The sequence below is a fragment of the Tachysurus vachellii genome, chromosome 1 (assembly GCF_030014155.1).
Source record: "Tachysurus vachellii isolate PV-2020 chromosome 1, HZAU_Pvac_v1, whole genome shotgun sequence".
Lineage (NCBI taxonomy): Eukaryota > Metazoa > Chordata > Actinopteri > Siluriformes > Bagridae > Tachysurus > Tachysurus vachellii.
The window spans coordinates 34790830-34805394 of NC_083460.1; the positions used below are offsets into that span (position 1 = coordinate 34790830).

Here is a 14565-nt window from a genome sequence, read left to right on the forward strand (position 1 = left end):
TGGAAATGCTGTAATATACACTCAAATTTTCTAAAATAAATGCCTAAATAAGTGCCTAATTCTCATTGTTTTTATGGCCAATTTTAACACTGTTGGAATGTTTCCTCCAAATTATACACAGCTGTAATAGATGTTCATCGTTTAAGCCTCCAGACAACAACAACAACAACAACAACAATAATAATAACAATAATAATTATTATTGTTATTATTATTGTTATTATTATTATTATTACAATAATAATAATTATAGTAATTATAACAATTATAATAATTATTATTCTACTAATAATATAATAATAATAATAATAATAATAATAATAATAATAATAATATAATTAAAAAATAATAATAATAATGTAGTTTTCAATACAATTGTTTTTCAGCTTTAAGTATAAAGTATTTTAAATGAAAATATTTTAATATTTAACTTAATATATCGATATACATTTATTTAATATCTAAATGCAATATTTTCCGAGTGTTTTGTTTAATTTTATTATAGAAATGTAGTTGTGGGTCTTATTTATGTAAAAAACTCCTTAAGTGACGTTTGTTTGGACGTTTTAACATTGCGACAGTTTTAGTGTGCTCTCGTCACGTTTACCTCACTCCAGTTTCATTTCGTTATCAGTGAGCACGTAGTGCACTACATAACCGCCTAAACACTTACTATAACGAACACGATATAGTGCACCAGAGTAGTGACGTGTGACGTCATTTGGGACGCAACCATAACCGTAGCTTATCTTCCTGCTACGTTAGCTTCCTACCTAGTTAGCTTTGCTTTGTCACTGAGAACACAAGTGCTGTTAGTTGCTTGTGCACTTTAATTAACCTTATGGAGATTTACTAAAATAGCTCATATTTTTAATCATTTAACAGGTTAGCGATAGATTAATATTATTTCACTGACTAATTTCCCTAGAAAACATTGCTAAGCTAACATAGCTAATTGAACGGTATGGTGGTGAGCTGGTTAGCCTAGCAGTTCAGTATTAGCTAGTTCTTAGCTAGCTGATTCAGCATAAAAATAAAACGAAGAAGGAAACATGTCCTGTGCATGCACTTCAGTGGCCCGACTGTTCATAAATTCAGCCCACAAAGGTAAAAACACTATTTGTTGTGTTCATGTTTAGCTGACAAGCTACTTCACCTACGTTAGCTAATATAGAGTGTTTACCCCGATGGTCATGTAGCTAACTCACTAGGCCTGTCACTCTGTTAAAGCCTGTCAGTTTATACTGATCTCTTCTGATATTGTTTCATAATCTCACCTGAATGTTGAATCAAACTTGGTTCAGTATAAATGTCGTTAATGCTCTGATTCTGATAAAGAAAGTTGTTTGAACAGGAATTGTTCACCTATCATATTTAACTTTATTATTTATTCTTTAACGTTTATTCTTACTCTTATTTACTTGTTCAAACAGTTAGAAGGACTGTCACATTCCCTAAAACAAATATGTCAAAAGCATTAAGAGAAACCTTTAGCTCGGAACACGTGATGTTAATGTCATGTTAATGACAAATACAAAGTAGTGGAGAGAGTGAATGCTGAACATTTGTGATAAAGATCCAGAATGCACTGCAGATAAACGACTTGGGTGCACAACAGCTGTGTTGGACTCGAGGTCGCAATATTTAAAGTCCTCTTCAATACTATTGGAACAGCAAGGCCTATTCCTTTGCTTGTACTTTATTATGTAACAAAAGACATTTGGGTTTGAGATCAGGCCAGTCTAAAAACCTTCCACTTTTCACCCAGATCACGTCCTTTGTTGTGTTCCTCTCAATTAGATTGAATGATTTTTTTTTTTGTAAATTGTCAGACGTTATGTTTCTGTAAACTCTCTAAATTCATCTCAGGAGTTACATCATTCATAAAGATTAGTGATACTGTTTCAGAAGCAGCCGTGCAAGCCCAAGCCATCTCATGACTGATGAGTTTATATGTTTCGGATCACGAGCAGATCCTTTCTTTCTTCACACTTTGGTGGAGGTTTTGTGGCTTGCGTCTGTATATCTAACTGTATGATTCTTACTGCTGATGAGTAGTTTGCATCTTGTGGCCTCACATTTCTGCTTTAAATGTCTTTCCAAACGTGCGTTATGATACCTTCACCTCTACACTGCGGAGGTTGTTGGTGACGTTATCGATTTGATGTTTTACTTCACAGCTTTCACAATGTATCTTTCATCAACTGCTGTTGTTTTCTTTAGTTGACCTGTTCAACATTTGCTGATCAGTAGACCAACGGTTTCCTTCACTTCTCAGTACATTTCAAATGGTTGTATTGGCTATACCCAGTGTTTGTGCAATTCATCTGATTGATTTTTTTCTCTTTTCTCATCTTGGCTTGCTTTTCTCTCATAAACAGCTTTGTGATCTTCATGTTGTACTAAAACCAAGAGTAGATGTTTAGAGCTATTTATTGTATAAACAATCAGCAGGACACAAGAAACGCTTGTTGGTCACGTTTTTGCTTGCCTACAAATTGGTAAAATTCCAATGCAAATTGTGCAAGCTCTTTTAACACATTTACATGTAAATACCAGGACATAAACATGAGAAGAAAGTTTACAATTTCTTCTGTTATCTTTTGACCTGAAACACATTTGAATTTGTTTTACAGCAAAAGGAATAATCAGCCAGCCTTACTTTTTTCAGTAAATCGAATGCACCATTTAAACTTGCACATAAGAGTTTGAATTTCTGACCTGTGAAAACCTAAAGAAAAAGCCTCCCCATCCCGAGCTCAGTAAGTGATTGCTCGGACCATTAAAAGTACACAAAAGAGCACTTCTTTAATTTGAAACTTATACTGAATAACCTAGTGTTTGCTTTGTAATAATGTGACACATGTTTGAGACACATGTGCTTTTTGATGCTATAAACTTGACTATACAGTTTGCTGTTTTGATGACGTGAAGCTACATCGACCATCAGCTTGAACACACAAAAATATGTATATCTGAATTATTCACATGGAATGCAGCATTTACTTTAAGATGACAAGCATGAGGGTGGGATTATTATTATTTATTTATTTATTAATTATTATTATTATTATTATTTTTTTTATAGAAGTTATATATAACTAGTACTGATTCCCTTCAGAAAGAATAGTAGTGGTTGCTACACACACACATACACACACACACACACAAGAAAGGACTAGTGTGACTGAAGGGTTACTTAGCTGCAGTTCCTGCTTGCTAATGTTAGAGTATTTGATTTGATTGCAGGTTTCTCAGGCTCCAGAGTTCATCTGCTCTCTCTTAGCCGACCAGCAACTCACGAAATCCGCCTAACACGAGGTGTCCCGGTCAGACCCTTCTCAGAGTCCTCAGTGTATTATGCGCCCAAGGACGGCATCAAAGATGGTGATGGTGGAAAGGTGGACTTGTTTTTTTTTAAGGACCTTACATCTTATGTTTTATCTTAAATCAGGAGATTCAATTCAAATTAATAACCATGTGTTATTTTGGCTCCGTTGCTTTTGAAGAAATCTGTGAGTGATGGAAGTGGCAAAAGATCCAGCTCGGGCAACTCCGGGAAAGGTGGCAGTCAGCTTCGTTGCCCCAAATGCGGAGATCCCTGCACGCACGTGGAAACATTTGTTTGTGAGTATTATAATACAAATATGCAACATACTGATGGTATTTAGGCAAATTAGACAATTGGACAAATTGCTGTATGAGTTTTCTGTTGGTTCATGTTTCATGAAGTTATATTATCCAGTTGGCCTTCTGAATTTATGTATAGCAGATTTAAAAGGAGGTAGATCTATAGATCCATCCATCCATCTGCCTGTCTGTAAAGAAAGAAAGCCTGTACAGTGATGAAACAACATCTTATGAACAGATAAGTTAAATATGAACTATCACAATAAAAGGAAGAGAAGAATATATAGAAGTAGCTGCTCATAAGCTAAAGTACACGACCTAACAACGCTCCAGGAACCTGAATGATTTATGTGGCTTCAATATGACTACATATGAGATTTACACATTTTATGATTATATCTAAAATATAATGAAATTACACAACAACTACTAATAATAATATTTAAAAAAATAAATAAATAAATAAAAAAAACTAAAAAAAAATGCTCAGGCTTTTTGGCCAAGTCAAAAGTTTGATAATGATTGGAGGCCATGGACCATCATTACACATTTTGAGATCACACCTTATTTCTTCTCATGATTTACATTGTAACAGTGTTAGTTTAAGTTAGTTACCCGTAGTAAATCTGGTTATTAAAGCCTATCTTATCGGTGTTTAATGTATGCGCCTATATTAGATCAATCTGTAATTGGATTTCCACTTAGAATTCTGTCTAAATACATAATGTCTTCTAAAAGCATTTTTGTACTCTGCTCTAAGCAGTTCATATGTTTATTTTTTATTTTTTTTGTCAGCTTCAACTAGATTTGTCAAATGTGAAAAATGTCATCACTTTTTCGTGGTGCTCTCGGAAACGGACACTAAGAAGAGTCTGAATAAAGACCCCGAATCAGCTGCCGAAGCCGTGAAGCTTGCCTTCCAACAGAAACCCCCACCACCACCCAAGAAGGTACCTGTGTATCATGTTGGCATCTTTATTATAATTACATTGTTGTTGGTTTTTTTTGTTTGTTTGTTTTTTCTTTTCAAGAGAACTTCAACCCAAAATCCTATGTGACCTTCAACATAGCCTTCTCTGCTCGCTTGTTATTACTACAGCTGAACGATGCATTCCTTTCCAGATCACTGAACGATGTTTTTATTTTTCAGACTAATAACTAAAGACAGGTTTTAAAGTCCCTGTTGTTTCCCTTTTAATTAGATCTATGCCTATCTGGACAAATATGTAGTTGGTCAGGCCCATGCGAAGAAGGTGCTGTCGGTGGCTGTGTACAATCACTACAAACGCATTTATAACAACATGCCCTCCGGCTCCAGACAACACCAGGCAGAGGTGGAGAAACAGGCCTCTCTCACACCCCGAGGTCTGTACCACGTTTATATCTGTTGTAGATAAGAGACACTATAGAGAGAACACATGTGTGCTTAGGAAAATTTTATACTTTGAGTCAGTTTCATTACTTGGTCTTTCCTTTAGAAAAACAAACAGCTGGTAAGTTTAATATCAAGACTGTTTTCAGTAGTGTGACATGATGGACAGCATTAATGAAGTGATTGTGCTGTCACTCTGTATAGTGAAACTTTATGCGTACGCCCTAAAGCCTTGTTGCATGTAGATGTCCTCGGTTTTTACTGCTGGATTGTGCAACAATGAGTATCATTCCTGAGTATCATTTAACCAGAAGTCACTTCCCTTATTTATTTTTGTCATGAGGAAAATAACCATATGTTGTTTCCATGTTAAGATGAATTAAATAAAACATGTCGAACTCAACTAAAGACATTTTTTAAGATCGAGATTTGAGCAGCTCGTGACAACAATCACGACGACGGTGGAACGTCTTTAAAGAGAAGTCATGTCCCTGCTTGGTTGGAATGAAAACCTGCACCCACACCGGCCCTTTCTGGATAAGATTGGACACTGCTGCCCTAAGCCCTTACAAGGCCCTAAATTAAAAATGTCCATTTGGGATCTTTTTTGGCAAAATGTTTATGAGCCTCTGCTTTACATTATATTTTTACTGACAGTGTTTTCCGGTGTAGGAATTAGACCCTGGCTGAAATTTGCACTGTTTGCAATTTAAAACAACTTTAAAGGTTACATCTATAACATCAGCCAATAATATGTACACGGTCAAAAATATAATGGCAATATTTCATTTAAGACGTACTTAACTAATATGAGTGTTTCTGAAAACAGAAAACATCTGAAAGAAGCATTTACGATTACAACAGTATATTTATTAATAAAAAAACAAAAAAAACACTTGCCTGCCATGAATGGAGATGATTATTTTTGGAAAATAATTTTGCTGATTTTATGGGTCAGTCACGCCCTGGTAGGATGTTTGTGATTTGGCATTTGTACAATTTTGCAAAAATAAATGCAAAAGAAATCATTGAAGTTGTTCAGAGAAAATATGTGCATAATGGTAGTGATATGTTTGTAAATTTCCTACTTTTTCTGTAGAGCTAGAGCTAAGACGTCGAGAGGATGAGTACAGATTCACAAGTAAGTGTCCTGTTAATGCTTATAACCTTAGAGTTCACCAATTGCTTTCTATAACGCAGGTCTATAATTTCTGTAAACATGCAGGCAGCCCGAATCCCCTACACTTTCGGTTCTTTTCATTTACTTTAATTCAGTTCATGAACTTGTTTATTGTACAAATGCCAAACTCTGTCTGTCTATTAGAGAGGACAGTGAGGTGGCGTTCTGGGGCATCATCAGTGAAAAGTTTAAGTAGAAGATTATGGATTTATTTTCTCCTGAGGGTATAACTGGGTTATACTGTAGAAGCAGTGCTTATTGAATGTGACTATTGATTTTTTTTTATTGATTTCCAGGAGAAATTTCAGTCCTCTGTGTGATTTAGTTGGGAAATTTCACAAAATTCATGATCATCTGTTGAGTAATTTCACTTGTTGCGTCCATGTGTGTAATCATCACCCATTTCTTCTTCACTTTTTTTCTTCCTGCACTGTTCATGCATGTTTAACTTACATTCTCCGAGTTTATTGAGCTTGTTGCCACAGGAAATCCGTTTATATCCCTGACTCAGCCCTTCTTTTATCGTGCAGCATTGACTTATTTGAAAGACAGTTGTGGAAGCAGTTTGTGGGCTATGTTGTTCTGTAATCCTTGAAAAGTGTTGTCAAAGCTTTACTTTAATTTAAGTAGCAGTGATTTTTCAACAGTATATACAACTACATCTACTTGTTCTGTTTTTGTGTATGTGTGATCACTGTTACAGAGCTGCTGCAGATTGCAGGGATCAGCCCTCATGGTAATGCTTTAGGAGCCTCCATGCAGCAGCAGGTGAACCAGCAGGTCCCTCAAGAAAGAAGAGGAGGAGATGTGCTTGACTCCACACACACTGATATCAAGTTGGAGAAGAGCAACATTATATTGCTGGGACCCACAGGCTCTGGTATGACTGTTTGTATGAAAGGCACAGAGACCACGCCTCATACACTGAGACTGACTGGCACAGAGGCTGCACCTCCTACACTGAGACTGACTGGCACGGAGGCCCAGCCTCCTACACTGAGACTGACTGGTACGGAGGCCCCGCCTCCTACACTGAGACTGACCGTCACGAAGGCCGCGCCTCCTACACTGAGACTGACCGTCACGGAGGCCGCGCCTCCTACACTGAGACTGACCGTCACGGAGGCCGCGCCTCCTACACTGAGACTGACCGTCACGGAGGCCGCGCCTCCTACACTGAGACTGACCGTCACGGAGGCCGCGCCTCCTACACTGAGACTGACCGTCACGGAGGCCGCGCCTCCTACACTGAGACTGACCGTCACGGAGGCCGCGCCTCCTACAAAAAAATATAAAAAGAGCTATGTGTGGTTTGGTGCCTTCTCTACAGATACAGAGATGTCTAAAGCCACAGTAACCAGCGTTCATTTTCTAGCCATTGTGATCCTGAAGTACAGATTAAAATGCCTGAATAAAGGTCAGGTAAAGGCCAAACTTTGCAAATGAAACCTTAAATAGTATCAAATTACAGAAGTTGCTGCCTGTGTGCCTGATCGGTATGTTAGAGACCAGACAGACTGTTCTACATTAATAATTCTAGTGCACACATGTTAGTTTCTAAAGTGCATCTCAGCAAACAGCATTTTAGAAATGAGATGCAAATTTATGAAATCTTTTTGTGTCTATTATGCAGGAAAAACTCTTCTAGCCCAAACTCTAGCTAAATGCCTGGATGTTCCTTTTGCGATCTGCGACTGCACTACCCTCACACAGGCTGGCTACGTGGGTGAGGACATTGAGTCGGTCATCGCCAAGCTGCTGCAGGACGCCAACTATGTTATTGAGAAGGCTCAACAGGGTAAGAAGAAACATTTATGACACTGAAATATTTTGCTCATCTTTGAAGTATAATGGTCATGGAAACATGTGTGGGTGTTGTGATGAGCTAACTTATGACTTTGTTTATTTATTTTTGTACCCTATAGGCATTGTTTTCTTGGATGAAGTCGACAAAATTGGCAGTGTTCCCGGGATCCATCAGTTGAGAGATGTGGGTGGAGAAGGTGTGCAGCAGGTCAGTGATGAAACACTGCACTTAAATGATAATCACTTGCTAAATAATCCAGACGTGACTGAAGGTCAGCTTGAGTAGCATTTCAAATATTTGCCACCATAACAACCTTCAACATTATTTATCTGTTAGTAACTAAATATTTCAGTGTTTAGATGTTTTCCATGAAATGTCTATAACGTGTTGTATGTTTAGTCGAGTTGATAAATAATATCATATTAAGAATATCTGCTCGTTGTGCTTTATTTTTTAATAGGGATTACTCAAACTCCTGGAAGGCACTATTGTAAACGTTCCTGAAAAAAATACCAGAAAGCTGAGAGGAGAGACTGTACAAGTCGACACGACAAACATCTTATTTGTGGCGTCCGGTGCTTTCAATGGGCTGGATCGTATAATCGGCAGGAGAAAGAATGAGAAGGTTTGTGTTTTGTAGTAATTGTGTCTCTGCTTTGGTTTGAAGTGAATGTTCAGGGTATGTGAAGAGTCCAGAACTGTTAAAAGTAAAATCAGGTCTGTGTCATATTTAGGCATTTGATTGTAATGTAAACATTGCTGACGTTGTGATTTGTTTTAAAATTCATCTTGTCTTATAAACTCCTGTTAGTATCTGGGCTTTGGAGCACCATCTAGCCTGGGTAAAGGCCGAAGGGCCGCGGCTGCAGCCGACGTGGCCCACATGACGGGTGGTGAGGTGGACGTTGTGGCTGAGATTGAGGAAAGAGACCGACTACTGAAGCATGTGGAAGCACGTGACCTCATAGAGTTCGGCATGATACCCGAGTTTGTTGGCCGCTTGCCCGTGGTTGTGCCGCTCCACAGCTTGGATGAGGACACACTCGTCCGCATCCTGACTGAACCCCGCAACGCTGTGGTGCCCCAGTACCAAGCACTTTTCAGCATGGACAAGGTAACACGCTTCTTATTTACTCAAAGATTTATAAAGTATAATTCACAATATATGTGGTTCCAAGTAAGACGACGACGACTTTTAATTCAGGTTTATAAACATGATTTTTTTAATAATCATCAGATAATGTTGCATTGTTAAGCTTGATTAATGTTGGAAATGTTAATGCTTTTTCATATTCATGGTCTTTTGCTTTAAAATTTAAATTGATCATTTTGACCTGATCAGAGCGAGTTAATCAAAATCATTTGCAATCTTTCAGAGCTCTGAATTGAAAATTAGAATATTTAAAGCTTAACCACTAAGATTTCCACTCTTATTTCCTTCCAGTGTGAGCTGTCTGTGACCTCTCCTGCTCTGCGGGCTATTGCCAGAATGGCGCTTGAGCGGAAGACAGGAGCCCGAGGACTTCGATCCATAATGGTGAGCACTTGTGTTTGTCAGCTGTGTTGATGCTTCCTTCTCACTGCTCTTGGGTTGTTAATGTTGGTGATGGTGTTGACCTTCTACAGGAGAAGCTGCTACTGGACCCAATGTTTGAAGTCCCTCACTCAGACATCGTAGCTGTGGAAGTAAACGAGGATGTGGTACTGGGGAAAACGTCACCGCAGTATGTCAGGTGAGCGCTCATGAGGAGGATGAAATTCTGCTGAATCACTGTCATTAACTATGACACACGTTCCCAAAAATGTGATTTCCTTTCGACAGAGATTCATTTCCTCTTATTGAATTTTACTGTAGGGTTTTGCTTCCTCATACAGTTCAAGGAAGAAGAAAAGAACATATGCACATGATACAGATGCTAAACGTTAACTTTGGGATCGTGTGACCGAAACACAGTGCTCTGGTCTAAAGTAATGTAGCATTTTCTGAGGAAGTGCCACTTGTTTGGATGCTATTATAAACACAATCTTGTAGATTTGACACAATAACGTATTCGTTCATGATTCAAGGGGGCAGTGGTGGCTCAAGTGGTTAAAGGTGGGGTGCACGATGTTTGAAAGCCAATGTTGACATTTGAAATCACCTAAACAAACACGCCCTAACACAAATGGGTGTCACCCCTGTTTTGATAGCTCCGACCCACACATACATACGTAACCAAGGCAACTATTATGGTGGAACCTGCTGGGGCAGCTGGCCGAGGGGATATTTTTATTAATAAATGAACTCAATGAGTAATACTATGGTAACACTGAACACTCTCTCTGCCGCATATTGAAAAGACACGCCCCTTTCAGCTAATTGGCTACACGTTTGTTTTGTTTGTCGGCCCAACTCGGTTTTCTGAAGCATTTTTCAAACATCGTGCACCCCACCTTTAAGGCTCTGGGTTGTTGATCGGAGGATCAGGGTTCAAGCCACAGCACTGCTAAGCTGCCAATGTTGGGCCCTTGTGCAAGGCCCTTAATCCTCACTGCTCCAGTGGTGCTGTATCATAGCTGACCCTGTGCTTTGGCCCCAATCTCTAAAGTTGGGATATGCACAGAAATACTTTCACTGTGCTGTAGTGTATAAGTGACTAAATAAATAAATGCTTCTATTCCATTCTTTTGGAATAATTCTCCAACCCTTTATAAATGTTCATTTATGGACTGGTTACTTTTACTTGGCTCTGGCAGACTTTTTTCAACCCAGCACGGACACTGAGGTGCATCGTTCCCTGACCAACCTCTCTTTTTGTCCTCTAACTTCAAAGTTAATAAGATAAAACCTTGTCCGGCAAACATGGTGGAAATCCTACAAACCACTGTTACTTTTCTTTGTTACAAAACAACATATTTTTAATACTCCGTTTATTATTGGTGTTAAATGAAGACTTTTCAATTAAGATTATTACTATAGAAAAGATGACGCGTTAGAACGAGCACATTAATAGAAACCTGTCATTTGAATTACAGCAGAAACAAAACTGTTAGAAAACAAACCAACATATTTAGCAACACTGTGACGGTAATGCAGTTATGTGTGGCTTAGTGGTGATCATTTCCATTTATCCCAGTGACTTGAACCTTTTGATTCCGTTCACTAAAAAAGATTTATTCAGTGACACTATTTTACGCATAACACCGCACCCCAGGAGTGTCTTTTTAGACGTCATTGTTTCATTGACTTACTCACAGGTTTTGGTGTATGATCAGAACTTCTCATGTCCCATCCACAAGATCTGATGAATTTATTTTGAAGAAAGACATTTCAGTCAGTGTTGGCTAGTTTTGAGAGCGTGTTCATGACCTAGGATATGAGTGGACTGTGAAACACTTTATGTATATTAAGTAGATTTCAGTGCTGCTATAGTTTAAAAAAAATAGCCACCAATTATCTTTACCAATTTGTGTATAGAAAACTCTGATCATTACCAACAACACATAAGGCTTGTCTTAGCGCTACACACTTGCCCTCTTTCTCTTCTTGTTGAACGGGTGGAAAAATGAACAAAGTCCATCAGCTGACATGAGAATTAGCAATTCCTTATTTATTCCTGTAGTTTGTGTATTTCATTCCCAAACTGCAAGTATCACTTCGTTCAGAATGAGAAGCTCTAGGACTCATGTTCAGCCTCAAAGTTAGGGACGTAATTCCTTCCATACATTCCAGCTGCACTCTAATGCAGTCTTTAAAAAGCAGAACAAAGCTGCCAAAGAAGTCATGTGTTTTATACAGGTCACTACATGGCAGGGAATGTGATCAATTCATTCACTCCAAAGATTTGACCACTAATACAGCTTTATCCCCACTCACAGAGCCCCAGCAAAAGAGGCAGCAGAAGAGGAGTACGACTCAGGAATCGAAGAAGAGAACTGGACCAGGTTGCAGGTTGATGCAGCCAAGAATTAATACAGTCAGAGTAATGTTGTTCAAGCTTCTTGTAAAACCTCTTAATGAAGACCAGTTCCAGTCCATTAAGCAATCAATCGACATGCAAGTACTTCTGAAGGCTCGTATACACACACAGAAACACAAGCCTGAATGATCTGTCCTAATATGTAAGCTGTAAGTTACAGTGTGCTATATTACATATATCCTGAACTTTGTGAAGACAGTTGTGTTTAAGAGAAATGTACTGAATTAACTACGCCTCAGAGTGAGCGACTGTTAATATTAAATGTAAAAAAAAAACAAATTTTATTCCTTACCAAATGAATGTGTTTGGTTTTTATGAGCTTTTTTGAACAAGATATTTATGCAGATTAAGGTCATAAATTCACTAAGAAAGCAAAATCGACGTCCAGCCACTTTTCTTTTTCATAATCTGTAATTATGACCGGTACCAGCTGAGGCACTTCATTTTGTTATCCATGTTAGTGGACAGTGCTGTGTGGCTCTTTTACAGGGAAGTGACTCTGTATTTTGGTGCCCCAGATAAGCTTTTTACCAAAATGTCATTGTAACAGTTCTCTATCAGAGTATCTGCTGCTGTCACTGTTACTCCAGCTGCAGTATTTTTGTGCATGGGTTTATTTTAGTGGACTGATTTCAACTAGCGTTAAGCAGTAGTGTACAGTCTTATACGGAAAGGGCTAGTGTGGGTGCAGGTTTTCATTTCAACCAGCAGAAGCCACACCTGGGTCTACAGAAAGCCTAGATCAACTGAGGAATCTGGTGGAATCTGGTTTGGCTCCTGTTTGATTGGGATGAAAACATGCACCCTTAGAAAACCAGCCCTTCGCGGAGAAGACTGGACACCACCAAACTAATCACTGATACTGAACACGGCTGACTCATTGGGCTTTTGCTTAAATTCCAGACAATGTTTTTTTTGCTGTAACACAGTACAGTTACTCCAATAAAATGCATTCATTTCTGCTTGAACAGTAACACACACCTCTCTCCTGCTTGCCTGTGTGTAAAGGCCATCATTTGATTACAGCATTACAGCACTTCCTTCCTCAGAACTGTTTGATGTAGCATCACTTGTTCTGCAGTTTTATTAATAGCAGAATTGCTGAACCAAATGTTTTGTTTTGTTTCTTTAGTAAAGCTTACGATTGCCTTCAGTTTGCACTGGATGGATGCTTACATTGTGTACAGTTCTGTTTAGCCTTAACATCACAGAGAATCATCCCTCTGTGCTTCTTCCTACATTTACAAACGAATGCTTGTTAAATTTGCAGTGCAAGCAGGAGGGGAGTAACGAGCTTGGTTAATTTATCCGGTTCACATGTGGAACGGGGAACAATCTGGTGTCGGGGTGTGTGCCGTGCATAAACAGCGTAGCTTTTTTCTCACTCGTGCACATCTGGCAAAGTGCAACTGCATCAGCTTCAAGAGCAGTTTAGGTCTAATCCCATTGTTACTCTCATGATGCACAATGTAGTCTTCATGGTTCAGTGATTTTTAGACGGCTAATTCTTGATCGAAACTCTTACATGGAGACGCTTGATGAACTGGAGCCCAGCCTTCCTCAGTCTTTTGTAGAATGTTTTGTAGAACATGGTCAAAATATATATATGGATTAATAAAGCTGTCAATGACTTTCTAATGGGCTCTGGGTGAATTTCTCCCCCATTAAGATATTGTATCAATGTATACATTTTGCAGTTCTGTGTAACTGAACAAGACGTTAATGTGATTTTGATGAGGACTTTCTCGAATCAGGCTGTTGGTGTAACTCCACATTGGATCTGATATAATGCTTAATATACTGCTCAATTCTGATGCTACTGCAGTTTTCATTTTATTGACCGTGTTGTTAAAGCAATCATTTCCGTGATTATTAAAGGGTTTTTGAACAATGTACAAGTCCATTAAGAGCTTTGTTTAGAAAGATTGCCTCTTTCAGTTTAGTTTTTTGTTTGACTTTGTTTTTGCCCCCAGGAAAAAAAATGTAAAAAATATTGTCTATGATTAGTGGTCTGTTTAATAAAAGCCCACTCCAACAGCAACCTGAAGCCTTTTGTTTTACACAATTAATCAGAAATGCTGAGAATATTAATACCAGAGGTGTGTAAATGGTAGGGATTATTCCAAAGGATTTAGGGAATAAAAAAACTGTCGATTCAGGGATGAGGCCCAAAATCTGTAGGGACCCTGACTAAGATCCTGCTGAAGTAAAAAGTAAAGAACTGGATCAGCAAAATACTCAAATACGGTAAGAAATGGGGATTAAATTATTACAGTGGAATAATAGTAAGGATATGTGTAAGAAGATGGATAAATAAATACTAACATTAGCAGTGGGTAATAGGTTGGAATAAGATTAACAGCAGTAGGACAGCAAGACATAAGATAAGATATACCTTTATTCGTCCCACAATGGGGACATTTCTCTGTTACAGCAGAAAAAATATATAAAAAAGAATTAAGACATAATATAATATACAGTGTATACAAAAACAAAAATGTATAAAAAGAGTAGTGGTTACGTTGAAGACATATTGCACATAGGTAATATTGCACATTTTTCTAAAGATTTATGTTATTGCACATGTTTAAAATACTTTCTTATTGTTTATTACTGC

At 38.2% G+C, this 14565-nt stretch overlaps 1 protein-coding gene across 2 annotated transcripts; it reads left to right on the top strand.

Annotated features, from left to right (window-relative positions):
* The first annotated feature begins 763 nt into the window (after positions 1–763).
* Positions 764–13586, top strand: clpxa (caseinolytic mitochondrial matrix peptidase chaperone subunit Xa). Of its 2 annotated transcripts, XM_060884422.1 has the most exons (14): positions 765–1107; positions 3250–3401; positions 3510–3627; positions 4426–4580; positions 4833–4995; positions 6102–6143; positions 6886–7062; positions 7816–7980; positions 8108–8196; positions 8450–8614; positions 8801–9103; positions 9434–9526; positions 9616–9722; positions 11848–13586. In XM_060884422.1, the coding sequence occupies exons 1-14, from the start codon at positions 1053–1055 to the stop codon at positions 11939–11941; spliced, it is 1878 nt and encodes a 625-aa protein (XP_060740405.1). In that variant the 5' UTR covers positions 765–1052; the 3' UTR covers positions 11942–13586. The 2 variants fall into 2 exon arrangements, with proteins under 2 accessions (XP_060740415.1, XP_060740405.1); XM_060884432.1 differs by lacking the exon at positions 6102–6143 and having other exon boundaries at positions 764–1107.
* The last annotated feature ends 979 nt before the right edge of the window (positions 13587–14565 follow it).

Bases quoted from the DNA above. Each gene is read 5' to 3' on its own strand.
- clpxa (XM_060884422.1), top strand. From the start codon at position 1,053: ATGTCCTGTGCATGCACTTCAGTGGCCCGACTGTTCATAAATTCAGCC. The intron at 3,402-3,509 runs GTGGACTTGTTT...TTGCTTTTGAAG, and splicing joins AAGATGGTGATGGTGGAAAG to AAATCTGTGAGTGATGGAAG. The intron at 6,144-6,885 runs GTAAGTGTCCTG...TCACTGTTACAG, and splicing joins GGATGAGTACAGATTCACAA to AGCTGCTGCAGATTGCAGGG.